Source organism: Macaca thibetana, chromosome 18 (assembly GCF_024542745.1).
Source record: "Macaca thibetana thibetana isolate TM-01 chromosome 18, ASM2454274v1, whole genome shotgun sequence".
NCBI classification, from domain to species: Eukaryota; Metazoa; Chordata; class Mammalia; order Primates; family Cercopithecidae; genus Macaca; species Macaca thibetana.
This window is the reverse complement of record NC_065595.1, coordinates 47,735,894-47,757,787: the sequence shown is the minus strand read 5'-3', so window position 1 is coordinate 47,757,787 and position 21,894 is coordinate 47,735,894. Positions and strand designations below refer to the sequence as shown.

The 21,894-nt window shown below is 34.0% G+C and overlaps 1 protein-coding gene across 7 annotated transcripts in view; it reads right to left on the bottom strand.

The window, feature by feature from the left end:
- Nucleotides 1-21,894, bottom strand: part of CCDC178 (coiled-coil domain containing 178) — a 515,084-nt gene that overhangs the window by 34,653 nt on the left and 458,537 nt on the right. For 5 of the 7 annotated variants that reach the window (XM_050768092.1, XM_050768098.1, XM_050768097.1 and 2 more), the window contains 2 exons: nt 11,666-11,800; nt 3,188-11,384 (listed from right to left, as the gene is read on the bottom strand). In XM_050768092.1, the coding sequence (XP_050624049.1) occupies nt 11,277-11,384; nt 11,666-11,800 (243 nt within the window). In that variant the 3' untranslated portion in view covers nt 3,188-11,276. Of the gene's footprint in view, nt 1-455; nt 1,592-3,187; nt 11,385-11,665; nt 11,801-21,894 lie in introns of those variants that run through there. The other 2 variants (XM_050768095.1, XM_050768096.1) reach the window with 2 other exon arrangements.

Below are 21,894 nucleotides of genomic sequence, written 5' to 3'. Positions count from 1 at the left end.
CATAGTAATGGCTAGATAAATGCTGCACTAGATAAAAAGAAACAAAACAAGAATGTCTATTCCATATCCCAGGAATCTGTTTCCTAAGTCCCTCATACTTCTCTGCTTTAAGCTGCTTCCCTTTTCCCACCTCAGAATGTTTCCATTCTTCCCTTTATATTCAGTTGCTCATTCCTGTTTTAAGCCCCCTTTTTTTTTTTTTTTTTTTTTTTTTGAGGCGGAGTCTCGCTCTGTCGCCCAGGCTGGAGTGCAGTGGCCGGATCTCAGCTCACTGCAAGCTCCGCCTCCCGGGTTCCCGCCATTCTCCTGCCTCAGCCTCCCGTGTAGCTGGGACTACAGGCGCCGCCACCACGCCCGGCTAATTTTTTGTATTTTTTCAGTAGAGACGGGGTTTCACTGTGTTAGCCAGGATGGTCTCGATCTCCTGACCTCGTGATCCGCCCGCCTCAGCCTCCCAAAGTGCTGGGATTACAGGCTTGAGCCACCGCGCCCGGCCAAGCCCCACTCTTACAAAGGTATTTCCCTGAATTCAGACTTAAGTAGTTCTTCCCACTTCCTGGCCAATTATAATGTTCACTGTCTGTACCTGGTAATATTTAGTCATGTCATTATTATTCCTTAATAGTTTTATATCTCTCTCTTCATTTCATCTCTGATGCTCCCTGTGTTGCATTTTTATGCTCTACTTATATAAAATTGTTAGTCATTTCTCCTGTACACAATACTGTTTTTGTTCTCATATATCTTTGCTCTCTGTTAATATAAATCCCTGACTACCTTTTGTTGATATACCCTCACCTTGCAAGATACAGTTTATGAGTTCTCTCCTTCAGAGAACTGGCCTTCCATTCTCAGGGTGAGCTAAGCGCTCTTCTTACTGCCCTCATTTGTACTTACACAATATATTGTGTCTACCTCCTCTATGAGATTCAAGCTCTTGAAAGACAGAGAGTATGTCTCCTACCTTTGAACCGCAAGTGTCCAGCAAAATGCCTTTTATATAGTGGGAATCCCTAAAATATGCCTTGAAATTCATTGATATTTTTCAACTTAGCAGCAACTGCTTAAAGGTGCAAAACATGATGTGTACTGTATACATTATACTGGTAATCAATAAGTACAGAATAAATTCAGTGTTTCAGAACATTATAGTAATTTACATTTTACCCATATCAATCAAAGAGGCATTTGACCATAGGAGAATCATAAGATAATCACTCCTAAAGGTAGGTGTGTAGAACAAATTAGCTTATAAACTCGGCTTATAATTTTCTGACTCTAACTTTTGGCAAAAGGCACTTATTTATTAGCTATAGTCAGCTTTAGATGAGGGTGGAATGCTGATTTACATCTAAAGGAAGATATTTGATTAAATGTGGCTCATTAATTTGGATGTTTTAAGTATTTGTTTTCTTTTTTGTTTATGTGTTTATGCATACGTTAAAGGCTAAGGCAGGAATCATTAAAGAATTGAAGTCAACCAAGCGTTTATTTTATTACATTATATGACTAGAGGTGTTGTGTGCCTATATGTAGTTTCTTGAATTCTCAAGTTTGAAATGATGTCAGACATCCATGGAATCACCAGTTCCTGAAGGGAAAATGATTGGGAAGTATGAATGTTTCCATGATTAATTAATTTTGGCAAAATGTTGAATTTTCAGAATTGTCTTAACACAGTACCAGGAGAAAAAAGAGAAGAAAGTGAGCTAAGATAGTTGGTTCTTTACTGTGTACAGGGCACATTGTATATACATCAACTCATCTGATTCTCACAGTGACTCTTGGATAGGTGCTGTTTATACCTGCTTCACATCCCAGATGATACAAACCAAGTCAGCAACCAACTTGTCAACTCATCTACTCCAAAACTCAGACTCTAGCATTCAGAGCGGGTCAGTGTATATTTTCAGCTCAGAAAATATCCCACAGAAAGAGAAATTTTTTTAAAAAGTTTACCCTTTGAACTGTTTATTTACACAAGCATTAATGCAAAAAATATTGCTAGAATATATTTCAGCATCTTTCCTGTCCTTTCCATATGCCGCCTCTCTATTTTGTTTTTCTCATTAGAATAGAGCGGGACTAGACCTTTAACTTGTTTGTTCACTGTCTTTTTTCCACAACTGGAAGTAAGTTCCATGAGGTTAAGGATTTTTATCTGTTTTGCTTGCTACTATGTACCCAGCACCTCAGACAGTGACTGGCACATAGGTTTTCAGTAATTATTTACCTAACAAATGAATTGTAAAACAAAATAAAAATATATCAATACATGAGCAAAAATGAGCAAAATTTCTCTCTCACCAACCTGCTCAGCCACACAGATCACAAATCCTACTCCATTTCCAAAAATCCTGTGCCACTGAGTGTGCATCCTTCTAGACCTATTTCCTCAGATTTAAATATGGATAGTTATAGCTAATATATAAATACACAACTGAAATATAGACTACTGAAATATAGAATGCTATGCATTTATTTTTACCTAATTAAGATCATTTGCTTAAGATGTTATTCTGTATGTTTTTCTTCGTTTTACTATTTCTTTTACATAATTTCTTGGCTTCCCAAAGTTCCTCCTGATTCTTTTAAAGTCCTGTTTAGCCTGACATATTTTAGATATATGTGTGTTTATTTATGTCATCTTATATTGATGGATATTTACATTGTCTTAATAGATATTTACATTGCCTTTGATTTTTCACTATCACTAGTGCTATATTACTAATAACCTTAGAACATGCTTCTTGGTACACAAGCGGGAGTGTATCTCTAGTGTAAAATGTGACATTGTTCTATTAAGGAATATATGATTTTAAATTTTAAGGACAACATAGTCCTCAACAGAATATGAAAGTTTACTTTTCTTTACACTTTTATCACCACTAATTAATATCTTTAAAAAATGTGCCAGCATGATGGCTGAAAACAAATTTTTTACATTGTAATGTAAATAATTTTTACATTGTTAATTTTTTTGTGTACTTCTGATATTGAGCATTTTTTTTCATATATCATGTGACAGTGCTGTCTGAAACTTGAAATATTTTCCTATTGGGTTATATTGTTTCTTATTGATTTAAATAAATGCTTATTTTATATATAAAAATATATATGATATATAATAAAATAGATTTTTAATTATATCTTTTTCCAGGAAAAAGTATTTATTTTTACGTAGTCAAGTTTATTCCCCTCAGTGTACCTTAACACTATACAACATTTTATATTTTAAAAAGTAGATTTTTAAAATGTTTATAATGTATACACATATACAAAGTAGATATCCAAAATAATCTATTCTGTATATTTTGGATATTTACTTTTATCTCAGATAGCTGGCAAGTGAATAGTCCACTCTCATCGTATACAATTTGAAATCCTGCTTTCACTATATTCTAAAGTCTAAGTATTTGTGGGGCTTTTCCTGGATTCTTTGTTCCAGCCTCATGCCTGCTGTCTGTTTTTTAAAAGAATTTTTATTGGAACACAGCTGCATGCATTTATATACTACTGTCTATGGCTGCTCTCCTGTTACAAGGCAGAGTTGAGTGGTTGCAACAGAGACTGTATGGCCTGGAAAACTAAAAATATTTATTATATGACCCTTTAGAAAATGTTTATCAACTATTCTGTTTTCCAGATCTTTCTATCCATTCTTGCGTTAATGCTGTGCTATATTAATTTAATTAATGTAACTTTTTGATATATTTTGCCACTCAGCGGCATAAGTTCCCTCACCCCAGTCCAACAACAATTTTTCCTTTTAAAAAATATTAGAGCTATCCTAGTGGATTTTAATCTTCCAAATACATTTAGAATCACCTTCTTGAGCTTCATACACAAATTTTGTTTGGATTGTGAGTATGATTGTATTGAATGGATTTTTATTTTTGGATTTTTAAAAATGTTGGATTTAAAATTTGATATCTAAAAATATATATATGTAATCTTCTCATCCATAAAAATGTGATATGTTTACTTTTATTTGGGTTATGTCTTTCTGGCATTGTTTAGTACCTTTCTCTATAAAGATTGAGCTAATTTTTGTTAATTATGGTTAGAAACTATAGGTTGTCATTTTAAATAACTGTCTTATTAATTCTAAAGGTTTTTTTTGCTGATTCTCAGTTTTGTCCATTTTCTGAGTAGTATCTCTACCTTCTTTATCAAATTACCAAGTACATTTTATGAAGTTAAATTTGTAAACTATTTTGTAACTTTTATTAGAATAAGTATGTTGCTATTGTTAGCAAATGCCTCTCAGCATTGATTAAAACTATGCTTTCTCCCTTAATCTGTGTTTATATTACATTACATTAACATATTTTCTAAAGTTGAATCTCTTTGCAATTGAATCACAACTCACAGGTTTTGACACGTGATGCTCTTTTTTTCTTTTATTTCTAAAAAGTTCAAGATATGCTAATATTTCCTATCGTGATTGTGGATTTGCCTAGTTTTCTTTGAATTTTAACCAGATCTTACTTTATAAAGTTATGTTGTCATGTGCATTACATTCATGATTGATATTCTTAGACTATATCTTTTATTAATACAAAACATCCAAATTCTAGTTTTCTAATTCTTTTTTCTTGAATTTTCTCTCTTTTTAAAATTAGAATTCTTTATTCTTTTTTTTCCAGGATCTTCATTCAGTTTCTATCTGCTTGAAGTGCATTTCTTCTAAATAACATGAATTTTGCTTTGACGACCAATCTACAAATCTGTAACTTTAAACTGTGCAATAAAACTATTTACAGTTATTAGGATCACTAATGCATTTGGCCTTACTTTGTACATTTTTTTGCTCTTCCTGTACTCCTCGCATTTTGAATTATCTAATTTTTTATGGTACTTTTTTTTCTCTAGTATTTTGAAAGTGACAAATTCCTTTTTTGTTTTGTTTTTACATTTTATTTGAATGGAATCATATAGAATGTTCTTTTTATATTGGGTTCATTTAATTGTGTTTGTAATTTTCATACATACTTAAAAAAATTTTTTTTGATTGATTCATTATAATGGTACCTATTTATGGGGTACAATTTGACATTTCAATATATGTATATACTGTATAATCAGGATAGATAGCATATTCATCTCCTCATGCATTTATCATTTCTTTGTGACAACACTCAAAAACCCCTATTTTAGCTATTTTGAAATGTACATTATTGTTAACTATAATTACCCTATTGTGCAATAGTTCAGAACTTATTTCTCCTATCTAATTGTAACGTTGTACCTGTTGACCAATCTCTCCCCATCCTCCTCTCCTCTAGCCTCTCCCCACTCTCTGATAATCACTGTTCTACTCTCTACTTCCATGAGACAAATATTTAAGATTCCGCATGTGAATGAGATTATGTTGTTATTTCACTTTCTGTGTCTGACTTATTTTACTTAACATGATATCCTCCAGGTTCACTTTTGTTGTCTCAAATGACATGATTTCATTCCTTTTTTATGGCTGAATGGTATTCTCCTGTGTAGATATACTATATTCTCTTTATTCATTCACTTGTTGAAGGGCATTTGGGTTGATTTCAAGTGTTGGCTATTGTGAATAGTGCTACAATGAACACGGGAATGGGAATGCAGGTATCTCTTTGACATACTGGTTTCATTTCCTTTGGATATATACCCAGTAGTGGGATTGCTAGATCATGTGGTAGTTACAGTTTTATTTTTTGAGGAACTTTCATACTGTTTCCCATAATGGTTGTACTAATTTACATTGGAAAAATCCAGTTTTAGATTTATGGTATATATTCTTAAATTATTGGCAGCTATAATTAAATACTTTTTCTATTACTATATAGAGTTAACCAGTAATTTTTAGCAGTTTAATGTTATTCCTCGAGCATAATATCTCTAAATGTATATATATTAAAAGTCCAAAATGCATGTTTTCTATAAATTCTTTTGTGTTTCAAAAGATAACACGTAATCAGATTTCCTTTCACATCACACCGCTAAGTGATTTTAAATTTCTGTTGTGGTTTTTTTTCTTTCTTTCATTTGCACAATTCTTTTCCAGAAATAGGAAACTATCGCTATATCTAGTTTTTTGTGTCTGTGTGTGTGTTAAATGATTAAATCGATGCTATGAGAATTCCCGGCAAAGCACCCACTGAATGCTTTTGTTTATTAACTTACAGAACTGTAGGCACCTAGAGGTAGAAAGAACCTTTGGAGTGATCACATCTAATCTTACTAAATCAGTTCACGAACTCAACAAAATTTTTATACTTATGTTCCAAGAACTGCAGCTGGTGCCAGGGAGATGAAGATGAAGAAATAAGACATGCTTTCTGAGTTGAGGAGACTAACATACTAGTGGGTGAGAAGGCACAGACACAAACACAGATATTTAAACAAAGAGGTCATGGGAACCTACTAGAGGGAGCACATCCCTGAGGAGGTGCCCTCTGGACTGACCCTCAGTCCATTTGCTTCTCCTCAATCACCGCAGTAACATCTTCCCTAATGCACCTGGCCTGTTTATCTAACCTCTGAATACCAGAAGTGCACACTTGGACAGAAATACTTGTTATAAAATTTATTCCTCTTGACCTTAAACCCACTTTCCAACCTCTCCCATGATTTGTTCCCAGTGTTGGCTTCTAGAGCTCAACAAACTATATATACTGACCCTCACTTGCAGTCCTTTCGATGTTTGTCCTTCCAAAGCCTTTGTCTTTTATGTTTAAACATCCCAGATTTTTTATATTTCTCCCACTCTTTAATCTTTCTTATATTGCTGCTCTTTAGTGTGTCAATATGACCCTTAAATTATGCTTCCCAAACTTGTATAAATTACTACAGATATACTCAATGAAAGAAAAAGTGCAATTTATCTTACGGGACTTATCTCCTTCCAGACAAAAATGCCTCTGCTTCCTCAGTCTGAGACCACTTTATATGCTGTAGCTTCGGCACTCTCTCATTTAAATGATTTGCTAATGCTCAGTCTTTTTTCCAAATAACATGCCAAAAAGGTAATAAATATCACAGGATTAAGTAAAAATAAAAAATAATGGGAGGACAAAGGAAACGATAATAGTCCTTCATAAGAGCTCTGACATGAAGTTAGGACCTCATATAAAATATGCCATACACTGTCAGAGTCAAGAAGAAGTTGTCTCTGATTACTAGGGCTGGGACAGGTCTTTGGTTCCCAGTTTAAGTAGCTCACTTTGACTCATATCAGAACTGTGCTCAACTGAAATCCCTAAATCTTTTTCATATAAAGGGCTTCAAAGTCAAATACACCAATTCTTTGCTCCAGTTATAGCTCATCTTACTGGTTTCTGCTTGATCACATAATTCAAAAGCTTATCTGGCCCACCTGGTTTTCTGCCAACTGTAGATCTGCCAATCACGCCTTTGTGTGGCCCTGTAAGGAATTGTTCCAAGGCCAAATATAAAACAAAATTTCTTTTTTTCTGTTTAACTGATTTTTTAATTGCTTTTCCTCAATATTGGTTATGTACAATTTACTTTTCAAAACCTTCATCAAATGATTTTCGCATCGAATTGTTCACTAAAATCTTATGGCATCATTTTAATACTACCTTCAGAATATTAAACATTATTTAGACCCCCCTGACATTGGCACTTAAAGGAATGGAGATACTAAGCCACAGGAAAATGAAAACCAGTAGCATCTGGTCTGTTATGCAATTTTTAGTCATGTTGGATCACGTTGTATACATTGATACCTGCAGACTCACTCCACAAATATATTAAGTCACTCTAGCATGTTTTCCTTTAAAAAAAATTGGATATAAGTGAAAACAAGACAGACATAGGGTATTATCAAGCCCCCTAGTGGCCTTGCTACGATACACCTTAAAATACAACCCAGGGAGAGTTGAAAGAATTTCTTTCACTGATGGTATAAAGGCCTGAAGGAACTTAGAATCTTCCAGGAAGGAAGACGAGCAACATGTAGGGGGGTTAGCTGCTGAAAATATAATTGTGGTTTGTGTGTATGTACAGGGTACAGCAGGAACTCAAGTAAGGTTGAATTTAATTCATCTTGCACAGAAAAGTGGGGGAAGGACTCAGAATCATTTTGTAGAGGAAGTTATTGAATTGGATCAGGTGTTTTTGTGTATTCATTTATATTTTATTTATTTATTTTTATTTTACTTTAAGTTCTGGGATACATGTGCAAAATGTTCAGGTTTGTTACATAAGTATACATGTGCCATGGTGGTTTGCTGCACCTGTCAACCCATCATCTAGATTTTAAGCCCTGCGTGCAATAGGTATTTGTCCTAATGCTCTCTCCATCAAGGGGAGAGCACCCACCCCACTACAGGCCCTAGTTTGTGTTGTTCCACTCTTTGTGTCCAGGTGTTTTCATTGTTCAACTCCCACTTACAAGTGAGAACACACGTGTTTGGTTTTCTGTTCTGATGTTAGTTTGCTGAGAATGATGGTTTCCAGCTTCATCCACGTCCCTGCAAAGGACATGATCTCATTCTATTTTATGGCTGCGTAGTATTCCATGGTGTATATGTGCCACATTTTCTTTATCCAGTCTGTCACTGATGGGCATTTGGGCTGGTTCCAAGTCTTTGCTATTGTAAACAGTGCTGCAAGAAACATACGTGTGCATGTGTCTTTACAGTAGAATGATTTATAATCCTTTGGGTATATACCCAATATTGGGATTGCTGGGTCAAATGGTATTTCCAGTTCTAGATCCTTGAGGAATTGCCACACTGTCATCCACAATGGCTGAACTAATTTACACTCCCATCAAAAATGTAAAAGCATTCCTATTTCTTCACAGCCTCTCCAGCATCTATTGTTTTCTGACTTTTTAATAATCATCATTCTGACTGGCTTGAGATGGTATCTCATTGTGGTTTGGATTTGCATTTTTCTAACGATCAGTGATGATGAGCTTTTTTTATATGTTTGTTGGCCACATAAATGTCATCTTTTGAGAAGTGTCTGTTCATATACTTTTCCCACATTTTCATCAGGTTGTTTTTTTCTTGTTAATTTGTTTAAACTCCTTGTGGATTCTGGATATCAGACCTTTGTCTGATGGGTAGATCCCAAACATTTTTTCCATTGTGTAGGTTGCCTCTTCACTCCAATGTCAGTTTCTTTTGCTGCGCAGAAGCTCTTTAGTTTAATTAGATCCCATTTGCCAATTTTGGCTTTTTTTGCAATTGCTTTTGGTGTTTTAGTCACGAAGTCTTTGCCCATGCCTATGTCATGGATGGTATTGCCTAGGTTTTCACTAAGAGGTTTTATGGCTTTGGGTTTTACATTTAAGTCTTAATTCATCTTGAGCTAATTTTTGTATAAGGTGTAAGGAAGGGGTCCAGTTTCAGTTTTCTGTATATGGTTAGCCAGTTTTCCCAGCACCATTTATTAAATAGGGAATCATTTCCCCATTGCTTGTTTTTCTGAGGTTTGTCAAAGATCAGATGGCTGTAGATGTGTAGTGTTATTTCTGAGGTCTCTGCTCTGTTCCACTGGTTTATATATCTGTTTTGGTACCAGTACCATGCTGTTTTGGTTATTGTAGCCTTGTAGTAGTATAGTTTGAAGTCAGGTAGCGTGATGCCTCCAGTTTTGTTCTTTTTGGTTAGGATTGTCTTGGCTCTACGGGCCATTCTTTGGTGCCATATAAAATTTAAAGAAGTTTTTTTTTCTAATTCTGTGAAGAAAGTCAATGGTAGCTTGATGGTCAGTTGGTTTTAAACAGGCAAGATAAAAATGAGTATTGCAGAAACAGGGAAGAGCATAAGCACAAAAAAGGAAGAATGAGTTTCACAGCAAGTTTCTTAATTAGTAAGAATTTTGGAGTGGCTGAAACATACTAAAGAACTGAAGCAGAGAGAAGATGAAGCTAGGAAGATTAGCATGAGCTGGTCAGGAAGGTTGTTGTGTACCATGCTGAAGGTTGTAGCCTTGATTTTTCTTTCCCCAGAGGATTGCATATTTCTACTGTTTTGTGGCAAGATTTTGAAAATTGTATTCTCACATTTTTATTAAAAGCCAAAATTGAAATATTCTAAATGGAAGCCATCTCCAATAGATAAGAAAATAAGGTACTAATTTATGCTGCTGCTGTGTCTCTGGATGCTGAGTAGTTGAGTTTCCTTACCTATCCTATCCCATCCCTTCATTCCCACTGTTATGTAACAGCCATACAAAGAAGTAATTTAAAATCAAGTTTGATAAACTGTATGTTGGTGAAATTCTCATAAAAATTAAAACAAGGATTATTGAAGGGTATGAATTAGAGAATCACTTTACTGATATTCAAATAATTTCTAATGACATTTTAAATATTTGAAAATACATAATAATTCAGTGAGAATTTATCATTTGTAGATTTTTAAGACCATTTGGACAAAAATATAGATTTTTCTAAGATACTAATTAGAACATGCAGATTACCTTTAAATATTTAAAAGAGATTCACAGGTTCTAGCCACTGTATAATGTGTTACATTTTAACAGACTTACGGAAAACAAGACGCTCCTGACTTCTAAAATAATGCAATTGTAGTTTGTACTCAGGCTTGTACATAAATTTTGATTAAATCTACATGTGATAAGCACTGCCTTTCAAAATCTTCCTTTTTCTTCAATTATTTTAAATGTTTTGTTATAACCCATTATCAATACATCCCATATATAAAGTGCACACACACACAATCCTCAGAAGAATATACCAAAAAAAAGGACAACAGCAGAAATGAAATTTGAAACAGCTTCACAGCTTTTCAAGTGCTTTGCAAAATCTTCTTTACTCGAGTTAAAAGCAATATGAAATGCATGTATAATAAAATGTTTAGAAAAAGATTTGGTTTAGGGTTCAGCATTCATTTCATATTACTGAAAAGTGTGATTTTATGTTTTTGTTTTTCATAGAACAGGCATTCTAGTTTTTGTTACTTAATAGAATAAGGTAGTATGTGTTTTTCTTTGGGAGGTCATGTTTTATGCATGTAGTAACATTTAATATGGTAAAACATTAATTTTTTAAAAGTTTGACTAATATTTAAGAATTGTCTTCACATAGTTAATGTGGGTTTCTAAAATATATCATTCTTAAAATGAAACAATGTATCTGCTAAATCTTTTTATTGAAACAAGGAGTAAAATCTCACATGCATCTAGAACCACAGCTACTTTCTAGTCTCAAGTTGCTTATCTTTCAAATAAAGTCATCTCCAAATCTGCTTAGGATGAACCTCTTGCAAAATAGAAAAGACAAGACAACGGTTAAACTAAGTAAACATAAGAGGGTTATTTTCACTGAAGTGGATTTTGCACAAAAGCAGCACACAGTATCTTGTGTCAACATCTTTTAAACAGCTGGATGACATCTGCAAAGCCTGAAGATTTGAAAAAAAAATACTATTTATACTAAATGTATTAATAAAAATCTGTTCCGAGGTTTGTGAGAAATAAGTCCAATCTCCCTTTCCCCCCAAAGTATGCATGGTATATGTGCTAACTTACTGAATTCATCCTTCATGCAATTCCAGTTTATTAAAGAGGTTAAAAATTTATAAAACTCTGATGGGATATGGTTTTAATGCTTCATCACACTACCCATCATTTGCTTTTCAATCTAGATCAGAATGATCTTTCCTACTTCCCTGCAATCACCTACCTGCACAGCTAATATTTTCTGAATACTCTCCTGAGAGTCTGTCTGGAAGTTGGCCAGCCTCATCTGGCTGAAGAGGACCACCAGTTTGAAGTGCTCCTGCCACAGCCTGTGCATCCTTCTCTGCAGCTGACAGAGCTAAAGGCAAGAGGGAGGGGAGAAAACACAAGTTAGAGGAGGAGAGGAAATTAATGGCAGTGTTCAAGAAGAATGATGGAGAGAAATATAGAAAGCAGTCAGTAGCCCATTCTGCACTGTACGGACCTGACAGGAATTTCACAGTCTCTTGATTTTTCAGCCCACTCATGTGCATTCATCAGAAACCAGTCACATCTGGCCGCCAGGATGGGGGGTTAATTTTCTCTAAATGCCTCAGCAGTTTTGTTCTAGCTGAGGCAAACTCTGTGACTGCAAAGCTGATGAGTAAAATATTTCTACTTCACCCAGTTTAACTCAAAACCGATAGCCTCGGGACATATTGAACCTTTCTTGAAAAAAATCATCTTTTGAAGCCGTTTTGAATGGCACATCAGGTCAAGCCAAAGTTTAAAAATGCAACTTTAAGACTTTGATGGACACCATCACTGCTTTTTTTCTCATAAAGCTTACCATTGCTTGGCAATGTGTGCTTTAGAGCATGACAAAACTAAAGAGAATTAACTTAGCCATCAACTGCTGAGGGAGAACAATAACAAGGAAGAAATTTCCAGCTAGAACTCCCTATTAATCTACCTCCCTCTGACCATGTGACATGGAAACATCTCACTGCACTAAAGCATAGAGGACGCGGTGTTAAGAAGTGACATGTTTAATACAGGATCTGTACAGAAAAAGAAAGAATTCGCCTATGACATATGATAGATCATTTGGAAATTTAATATAAAAACCAACAGAAAACAGTGGATGTTTTATCAAAACAATGTACATTTGCTCTTCAACAGTTACCGTAGGCACGCCATACAGAATTATTATAAGGCATTTTCAAAGGGATAAACATAAAATTAACAGTAAAAACAATTTTTAAAAAAATCCCAAACATTTATGAGTGCTTATGTTATATATTTATAATGAATGCATATATCATACGTTTATACAATATAATATATTCTGTCACTGAAAACTCTTGGTTTTGGGAATGTGGATGATTGCTGATATCAGTTCCTTTTTAGCATATTTTGCAGAATGAAAAAACAAAATTTACATCCAAACATGTAATATCAAACACAATTTTTATATTAAATACTTCCTCATACCAGAATAAAAACATGTTAAAAATGTGGCTATTTGGTGGGTTACATATACAGGATCCTCTGTAAAACATCAATAAGGAGTTTGTAAAATTTGGGAACTCTTTTGTATATATATTTCAATAAAAGAATTCACTTAACTAAATACTTGGTGTTGCATGTAAATTGTTTAACATCATTATCCTCGTTATGCATTGTTATAAACAACACATACGCATTTATGTTTGGTTCCCAGGAAAATAAAGCCTCTATTTTTGGTTAGTTGATTAGGAAGAAGAAAAGACTTTGAAAACTATAGATATTTCAGCTTACTAAATGCTGAATTACATTGTCCAGAACCAGTTTATGCGCATTTCAGATAATTTGGGCTATTAAATTAAAACTTAGCATTATTATTTGAAGAGAAGTTTTGTCAAACTTAAAAAAAAAATGGCGTTTTCTTTAGCACAAGCCAAGCCAGACAGTCAACGGGGGGAGGTATGCTGTATCTTGATATACTCATTAAGGCATTTGAAAAGTTAAGTTCATTGTGTATGTTCACAACTACATAAAGAGTCATATTAAGACTTTAATTATTGTTCAGGGACAGGGGAAGGGTCTGGGTATTGAGGGTTCAGGAATGGTCCATAGGAGTTAGCACTGGCCATGTATTACCTAATGTATGCATCAATGATTTAAATAATATTAATTAAATTTGCTTTAATAAGATGCAGAGCACATGTATATTTAAATTAGAAATTACTTCAATTGCAAACAGTGGGCAAGGCTAGAGAAGCTGACATTTAGTGTCAAGTAAACATTAATAACAGAAGAAAAGAACCATGACAAATATTCCTGAAAATAATTTCTTAGCATATATATGTTTGAAATTTGTGTGATTTTTATACTGGTCTTCATTATTAAAATATGACCTTGCAATTTACAGATTTTTTTAAAGGGCAAAAATGGAAATGAATGTAAAGGAAATTTTACCTGCTTAAAAACTAAAATTATCAATCATTTTTACTAACAGGCTAGCTCATTTCTGAAATTACATGTGGAAATATATTTTGAAACACATATTGCAGTATAGTTCTTTATACACTACCTAAATATATTGTTTGCTGAGGTAAACATCCTGAATGAAGGGGCCATAATCTAATAGATAAATGCAATTTGCTAAATGAAGCTTAACTACAAATTGTCTGTTGTGGGTGGAGGCTCTGAAGAGATTAGATTTTTGCTATTTTCTTAACAAAGACAAATAATCTGTCAACTTTCTCAATTCTTTTCAATGTGACTTATTTAAACAACACAGTTCATAGGTTGATTGTGGGCCTGCTGAGATAGCTTCTTTGATTAACCCCAGTGTACAGCTGAGAAATCTATATTTTAAAGAGGTTAACTTGCTTTAGGTTATTTGCTTCTGTCTAACTTCAAGTTTAAGTTATTAACCATGATGCCATATCAGTTAAAGTTCAATGGTTTTTCTTTCTCTCTCTGATATTTTAGCAGTCACTTCCAGATTAAGGATAGTCATAAAGACTGCTAGAAACACCCAAGGGTTCCGTAAACCTTTGCCACAGAGATTCCTGGAAAATAGGCTGTGATGCAAAATGAACATTTCTGTTTGCTCGTTAGATATTAGTAAGAAGTGCATGATAAAACCTTATCACATAGAGTAGGTTTTCAAATTATTGTCTACCTCAGACCTTACTAGTTCGTTGTAATTTGGAATTTTTAAGACAACAACAAATGGAAGCCTACCTTGTACAAAAATTGGACAATAGACTATCAAGACAAGAAAAGTTCACAGCAATAAGCCAGAAATAAACGATTTTGAAAGAATGGCTGTAGGATGAACTCTTAGCCTTACTGAGTGGAATCAGATATCTCAGTGAAAAGTCACCTACAGCAAAATACCACTTTAATTTTCTCTAGTATTTTTCTTATTTCAAGGCTGTAGTTTTTTGGAGTCAGCTTAGCCCTCAGAATACCTTATTTCCCCCAAGAGATCATAGGATACTTGGAACTACACCTATGAACAAAGATTTGTTTGTCAAAGAAAATAATAAATTAATACTATTAGAGTAGCCACACATACGACAAAAAGTAAGTAAGGGAAAGATGAGCTGTAGAGGAATTCCTTAACAACAAGGTAAATTTTACAAGTGGGAGCTCTTCAGCATACGTAAACAAAGCAAACTGAATAGTAATGTTTTCTACAGCCACAAGTCAAATGAGGAGAAGCAGCTGTATGCAGTGTCTATTTTTATTCAGTTGTCTGTATTCTAGCTTGAGGTAGCCATAAAGGCCTTGAATTTATCCATATTCACATGTTAACTGAAGCCTCTTAAACAGAAAAGTTTTTTAAGGATCAAGTAAGAATGAGTAATATCTCAAAAAAGAGGCTTTTTTTTTTTTTTTTTTTTTCCGGGGGGGGGGGTGGGTGGAAATCAATAGCTAAATAGGCCTATGGAAAAACAAGAACCAGGAAAAGGAAGAACTAAAGACAATCTTAAAGAGAGGAGATTCTGGTATGTTGTCAGGAAACAACAGATGCTGGAGAGGATGTGGAGAAATAGGAACACTTTTACACTGTTGGTGGGATTGTAAACTAGTTCAACCATTATGGAAAACAGTATGGCGATTCCTCAAGGATCTAGAACTAGATGTACTATATGACCCAGCCATCCCATTACTGGGTATATACCCAAAGGATTATAAATTATGCTGCTATAAAGACACATGCACATGTACGTTTATTGCAGCACTATTCACAATAGCAAAGACTTGGAATCAACCCAAATGTCCATCAGTGACAGATTGGATTAAGAAAATGTGGCACATATACACCATGGAATACTATGCAGCCATCAAAAAGGATGAGTTTGTGTCCTTTGTAGGGACATGGATGATGCAGCTGGAAACCATCATTCTTAGCAAACTATCACAAGAACAGAAAACCAAACACCGCATGTTCTCACTCATAGGTGGGAACTGAACAATGAGATCACTTGGACTCAGGAAGGGGAACATCACACACCGGGGCCTATCATGGGGAGGGGGGAGGGGGGAGAGATTGCATTGGGAGTTATACCTGATGTAAATGACGAGTTGATGGGTGCAGCACACCAACATGGCACAAGTATACATATGTAACAAACCTGCACGTTATGCACATGTACCCTACAACTTAAAGTATAATAATAATAAATAAATTTAAAAAAAAAAAAAGAGAGGAGAACCAGCATTCAATAAAATAACATATGCACATAAACACATTTACACACGAAAGACAATAAGACTATTCAAAAGAATATTTAAGGAAAAAACAACTAAGATGCTGCCAAGAATGATTGATTATGTCAAATAGCTATGACAACAATTATTTTAGGAAAGTGATTATGAAAAAACCCCATTTCAAGATGTCAGCAGACAGTGATCGCTCAATAAATGTTTATTAAAATGGACTCCACTTGAGCTCATAAAAGTTTACCTGATAAAGGTTATAAACCAAAAACTTCCATCAAACATTTTACTAAATAAACGTCAGAAATCTTCCTGTGGATGTCGGGCAAAATAAAATAAGGATAACATAAATCAATACCCCTTTTGAAAACTTTATTGCTGATTCTTGTCAATACAATAAAAAAATAGAAGGACAAAATATAGCTATAAGAGTTAGAAAAAAGGCCGGGCACAGTGGCTCATGCCTGTAATCCCAGCACTTTGGGAGGCCGAGGTGGATGGATCAACTGGGATCAGGAGTTCGAGAGCAGCCTGACTAACATGGTGAAACTCTGTCTTTACTAAAAATACAAAAATTAGCCGGACACAGTGGCGGTCGTCTATAGGCCCAGCTACTCAGGAGGCTGAGGCAGGAGAATCCCTTGAACCAGGGAGGCGGAGCTTGCAGTGAGCCGAGATAGCGCCATTGCACTCCAGCCTGGGAGACAGAGCGAGACTCCGTCTAAAAAAAAAAAAAAAAAAGGAAGTGATGAGGGTTTAGGAACTTTCTGCCTATAATATCTGCACTGAAAAATTAATAACTTTTTTTTTTTTTTTTTTTTTTGAGACAGAGTCTCGCTCTGTCGCCCAGGCTGGAGTGCAATGGTGGGATCTCAGTTCACTGCAACATTGCCTCCTGGGTTCAAGAGATTCTGCTGTCTCAGCCTCCCAAGCAACCGGGATTACAGGCGACCTCCCACCACGCCGGGCTAATTTTTGTATTTTTAGTAGTGACAGGGTTTCGCCATGTTGGGCAGGCTGGCTTTGAGCTCCTAACCACAGGCATGACTCGCCGCACCCGACCCATTTTTATAAATCAATATGACCAATTTTGAATTATAATAGAAAAATCCTATTTATTACCATAAAATAAAATGAAAGGTACTTAGGTTGATATCTTTTTAAAAATGGGCAAGATTTTATAGAGAAAGTTACAAAATATTTTGAAGAATAAGGACTGAATAAATCTAGAGGTACAGTGTGGTCATATATGAGAAAAGAGTGTCATGGACAAATCAGTTTTCCACAGAGTAGTCTATAATCTCATCAGGTTTTATGAAAGTTGATCTAAAATTCACATGGAAGAACAAAGGACTGAGAATATTTAATGAGACAACTGTGAAACAGGAGAACAAGCCTGAAAAATTTGACATGTGATATATACAATTTATCTTAAAGCTGTAGGAATTAAGAGTAATATTGGGATCATTCAAAGAGAGCATTTGATCAGCAAAGAGAGCTGAGTAACAGACACATGCATATAAAATGTAACACATGATAGAGATATCACTACAAATCAGTGCGGAAAGGATGGCTAATAATTGGCTATCTCCATGCAAAATAAAATAAAATGAGATCTTTAACTCACAACATATGGAAAATAAAAGCAAACTAGATTGAAATGAGGAAAGTTAACCTTTAACAATTTTTTAAAAAGAATGACACAACTTTATGCCTTTGAGGAAAGGAAGAATTTTTAAATAAAAATTAAAATGATAACTTCTAATGGAAAAAAATTGACAATCAAACCACATTTAATTTTTTTAAGTAAATTTAAACAGAGTAACCATATAAGCTGCAGGTTTAGAGAAGATTTTAATAACACAGCAGACAAGGATTAATTTCTTTAACATATAAAAAACCCTTATAAGTCAATAATAAAAATAGAAACAGTATACCAGAAAAAAATGGGCAAATTATACACATCGGCAATTAACATAAAAGGAAAGCCATTTGGCCTGAAAACATTTGAAAAGGTATTCAACTTTAATAGTAGCATATGAATAAATAAAATTCAAACTCATCCGATTGTCAAATACTAACACAATCTGTCAATATCAAATTTAGGTAAAGATGTGAAAAAAATTAAACTAATGTGCTGTTCAAATTTATGTATAATTTGATACAAAAACTTTGGAGAACAATTTATTATTTCGTATTGAAAATGAAGTTGTACTTTCCCTTTGATCCAGAAATTATACTTTAAGCTACATACTCTAGACCAGCAATTCTCAGCATGTGGTTCCCAGACCATCAGGATCAGTATCACCTCAGAATGTTAGGAATACAGTCATTCAGACTCCCTGAATCAGAAACCTTGGGACCAGCAATCAGTGTTTTATCAAGATCTCTAGGTGATTCTAATGTATGCTAAAGTTTGAGATATATCTCTCTCAAAAAAAATGTCATATGTACTCAGGGAAAAACATGAAATACTTTCCATTTACAGCATTACTTGCTATAGTAAAAATCTGGAAACAATCTAATAGTCTTTGAAGTAATAAAAAATACATTATGGTATGTTTATACCCTAAACCACAGCATTTAAAATAAACTCACTGGCCATATATGGTGGCTCATGTCTGTAATCCCAGCACTTTGTGAGGCCAAGGCAAAGAGGATCACTTGAGCTCAAGAATTCGAAACCATCTTAAGCAACATAGTTAGACCTTGTCTCTAATAAAATAAAATAAAATAAAATAAAATAAAACAAAATAAACATGTTAACATTGCAGGTGGTTTGGATGTTAGAGAAACAAAAAAATCTTACAAATAATACTTTTTAAAAAATTTTATTACTATGTAAAAATGGCATTAAAAAATTGGAATGGTAAACACAAAAGGTTAATTAACCATGAGTAAGGAGGGGAATAATAATAGGAAGAGGCCGACTGAGGATTTTGAATGCATCTCTACTGGTTTAAACATGCAAAACAAAATGTCAGGATTTACAAATCTGGTAAAGTTACACAGAAATTTATTAGAAACTTGTTTACTTATTTATAGTTTATATATAACTCTGTAACTTACTGCATGCTTAGTTGTTTCATTAAAGAACAAAACCTATGTTAATGTAACATCTCTGCAAGAAAGGCATCTTCCATATTTTGTGGCTTAGAATGATTTACTTTCAGAGAATTCATTATAATTTGTTAAGAGTAGCCTATTATATTTGGCCATCTGCCAAAATACAAAAATAGCTTTTTGTACAATATTTGTGTTATATACCCACTAAATATGATCTTACCTATAATAAACAAAATATCCGAGATACTAAGTTTATATCATTAAGGAAAAAATTACTACTTTTAGCTGCCTCATAAAATTATTGGTATTTTCCTTCATCCCACTCATACAATTAACACAGTTGTTGGTTAGTGACTTCATAACTTATTTCATATGAAATTAAAGATGGCCATATGTAAAATATTTTCATGAGAATTTGAATTTGCTAGTTTCAAAAGGTAACCACAGAGCTCAGATGGTAAAAAAATATTAACCTTAATAAATAGATATTTTCGTCAGCTTATACACGTATCATGCTAATGTGTTGAAATAATGACTAGTATGTTTTTTCCTTAAAAAATTCTTTAAATTGTGCCTGTGTCTTACAGAACATAAATATAATTGAAAACACACTTTAGATAAAATTAAATCATTTTTAGAGACATATGGTACCAAAAATTAACTCCCCAAAGCACATAATTTAACTGGCTTTTGCAATTTAAGAACCCTGGAAAAAAAGAAAGGGAACGTTTCAAGGAAATGAGAAGTGTCCTTATAATGAATTTCTCCTTATAAGAATCAGACATAACAACAGTCTTTTTAATTAAAATACAAATACCATATGTATAGTTATCTGAAAATGAACTATAAATTGTTTTGCCAGGAAACAAAGACCAGTCAATACCGAAAACAAAAAGTCCTTTAGAATACAAAGATGATAGTAACTGGCAGGGTAGACAGTGCATGAACAGCACTCAAAGTTCTTTATCTATGAATGATGATTTGTTCATTCTGGATTTGTGAAAACAAACAACTGCTGGATTCAAATCTGTGAAAGAGATTTTCAAAAATACCTCATTTATATTTTTTTGGATGAAAAATATCTTTATAAAAACTGGAATTTATAAAGATCCAGTTTCAACTAGTAGTTGAAAACAACATAGAATTTTCCCACATGCAACATGAAAACCCATTAGATACAGAATCCAAACAGAAAATTAACAGAATCACTGCAATAAACAACCTTTATCAATACAACGTGTAGGACAAATATGAAAAGTGTGGAACAATTCCAAATTTTTGAAGTAAAAATTACCTCCCTGGATAAATTAGCAGGGCACACAGAATTTTTAGGGCAGTGAAAATATTTTGTATGATACCACAATGGCAGATACATGCCATTACACATTTGTCCAAACCTGTAGAATGTACAACACCAAGAGTGAACCCTAAAGTATGAACTTGGAGTGATGATGATGTGTCAATATAGGTTCACCAGTTGTAACAAATGTCCCTCCTGGAGTGGGTTGTTGATCATGGAGGAGGCTATGCATGTGTGTGGAAAGGGGGTATACAGAAACTCTCTGTACCTTCCACTCCATTTTGCTGTAAACCCCAAAACTCCTCTAAAAACTAAGATCTTAAAAAAAAAAACACTTCTCAGTACACTGGAGTGGGAATTGGGAGTGGTTACCTGGTGGTGACAATATGTGACAATTGTTAGAGGTTACAGTATTTCTGAAAGATGCACGTGTATGCATGGATTAACTCATCAGAGGTACCTGAAAATTTGAGAGTTCATCTGATATGATTGGCAGAGAGTTTGGAAGTTTCCTAGGTAAGAAGCCTGCAATCTAAGAATAGAAATATTGTGAATAATACCTTGGGAGAAGATGAAGGCATTTCAGAAGTCCGTATTTCCTATCTACAAACACAGTCAAACAAATAGGCCAACTGTAGAAGCAGCTCTAAGATTTATGCACATTTGACAAAGAGAAAAAAATGCTGTATGCTGTAGATTTGCATTTGCACCTTAGGTAATCTAATTAAAATCATATTTAAAGCTTTGACAAAATATGATAAAGACCATCTGGAAAATAATAATAAGCTTTTCCTATAGGAATTTATTTTAGATAGAAGGAAGGTAGATAGATAATAGCACAAATACATTCATTTATTTGCACTAGAATATTCAAATAATGATTACAATTTCAAGCTGCTTGTTATAAGTTTTCACATACTGAAAGCATACTGTGTTTCTCAATTTCTGACAGATAAAACTGATAAGTGAAGGTATGTGCATGCAATTTTAATTCAACAGTGATGTGAAGTGCAGCTCACAAGGCAAACAGCGTAAGCCTTATCAGTTCTGTTTATTGTAATAACCCAAACAATAGCAATTATAAACTACTCCACAGATTTTTGGCAAGGCAGGAATGACAGACATAAAAAATCCAGTTAATACTGAGCTATTTATAGTACTCAGTTACCAAGCTATACATGTACATACAATATACAAATATCAAAAGTAATGAGATACTTATTACCAAATCCATTCCACAGACTAGTGTTAAAGATCACATAGCTCATTTCTAGAAATATCTTTTATCAACTGCTTAGATGTACTTAAGAAAAATAAGACCCACGTGCACTCCCAATTTTGGAGCTGGCATGTAAGAAATTTAAAGAAGAATTTTTTAATTACTCTAA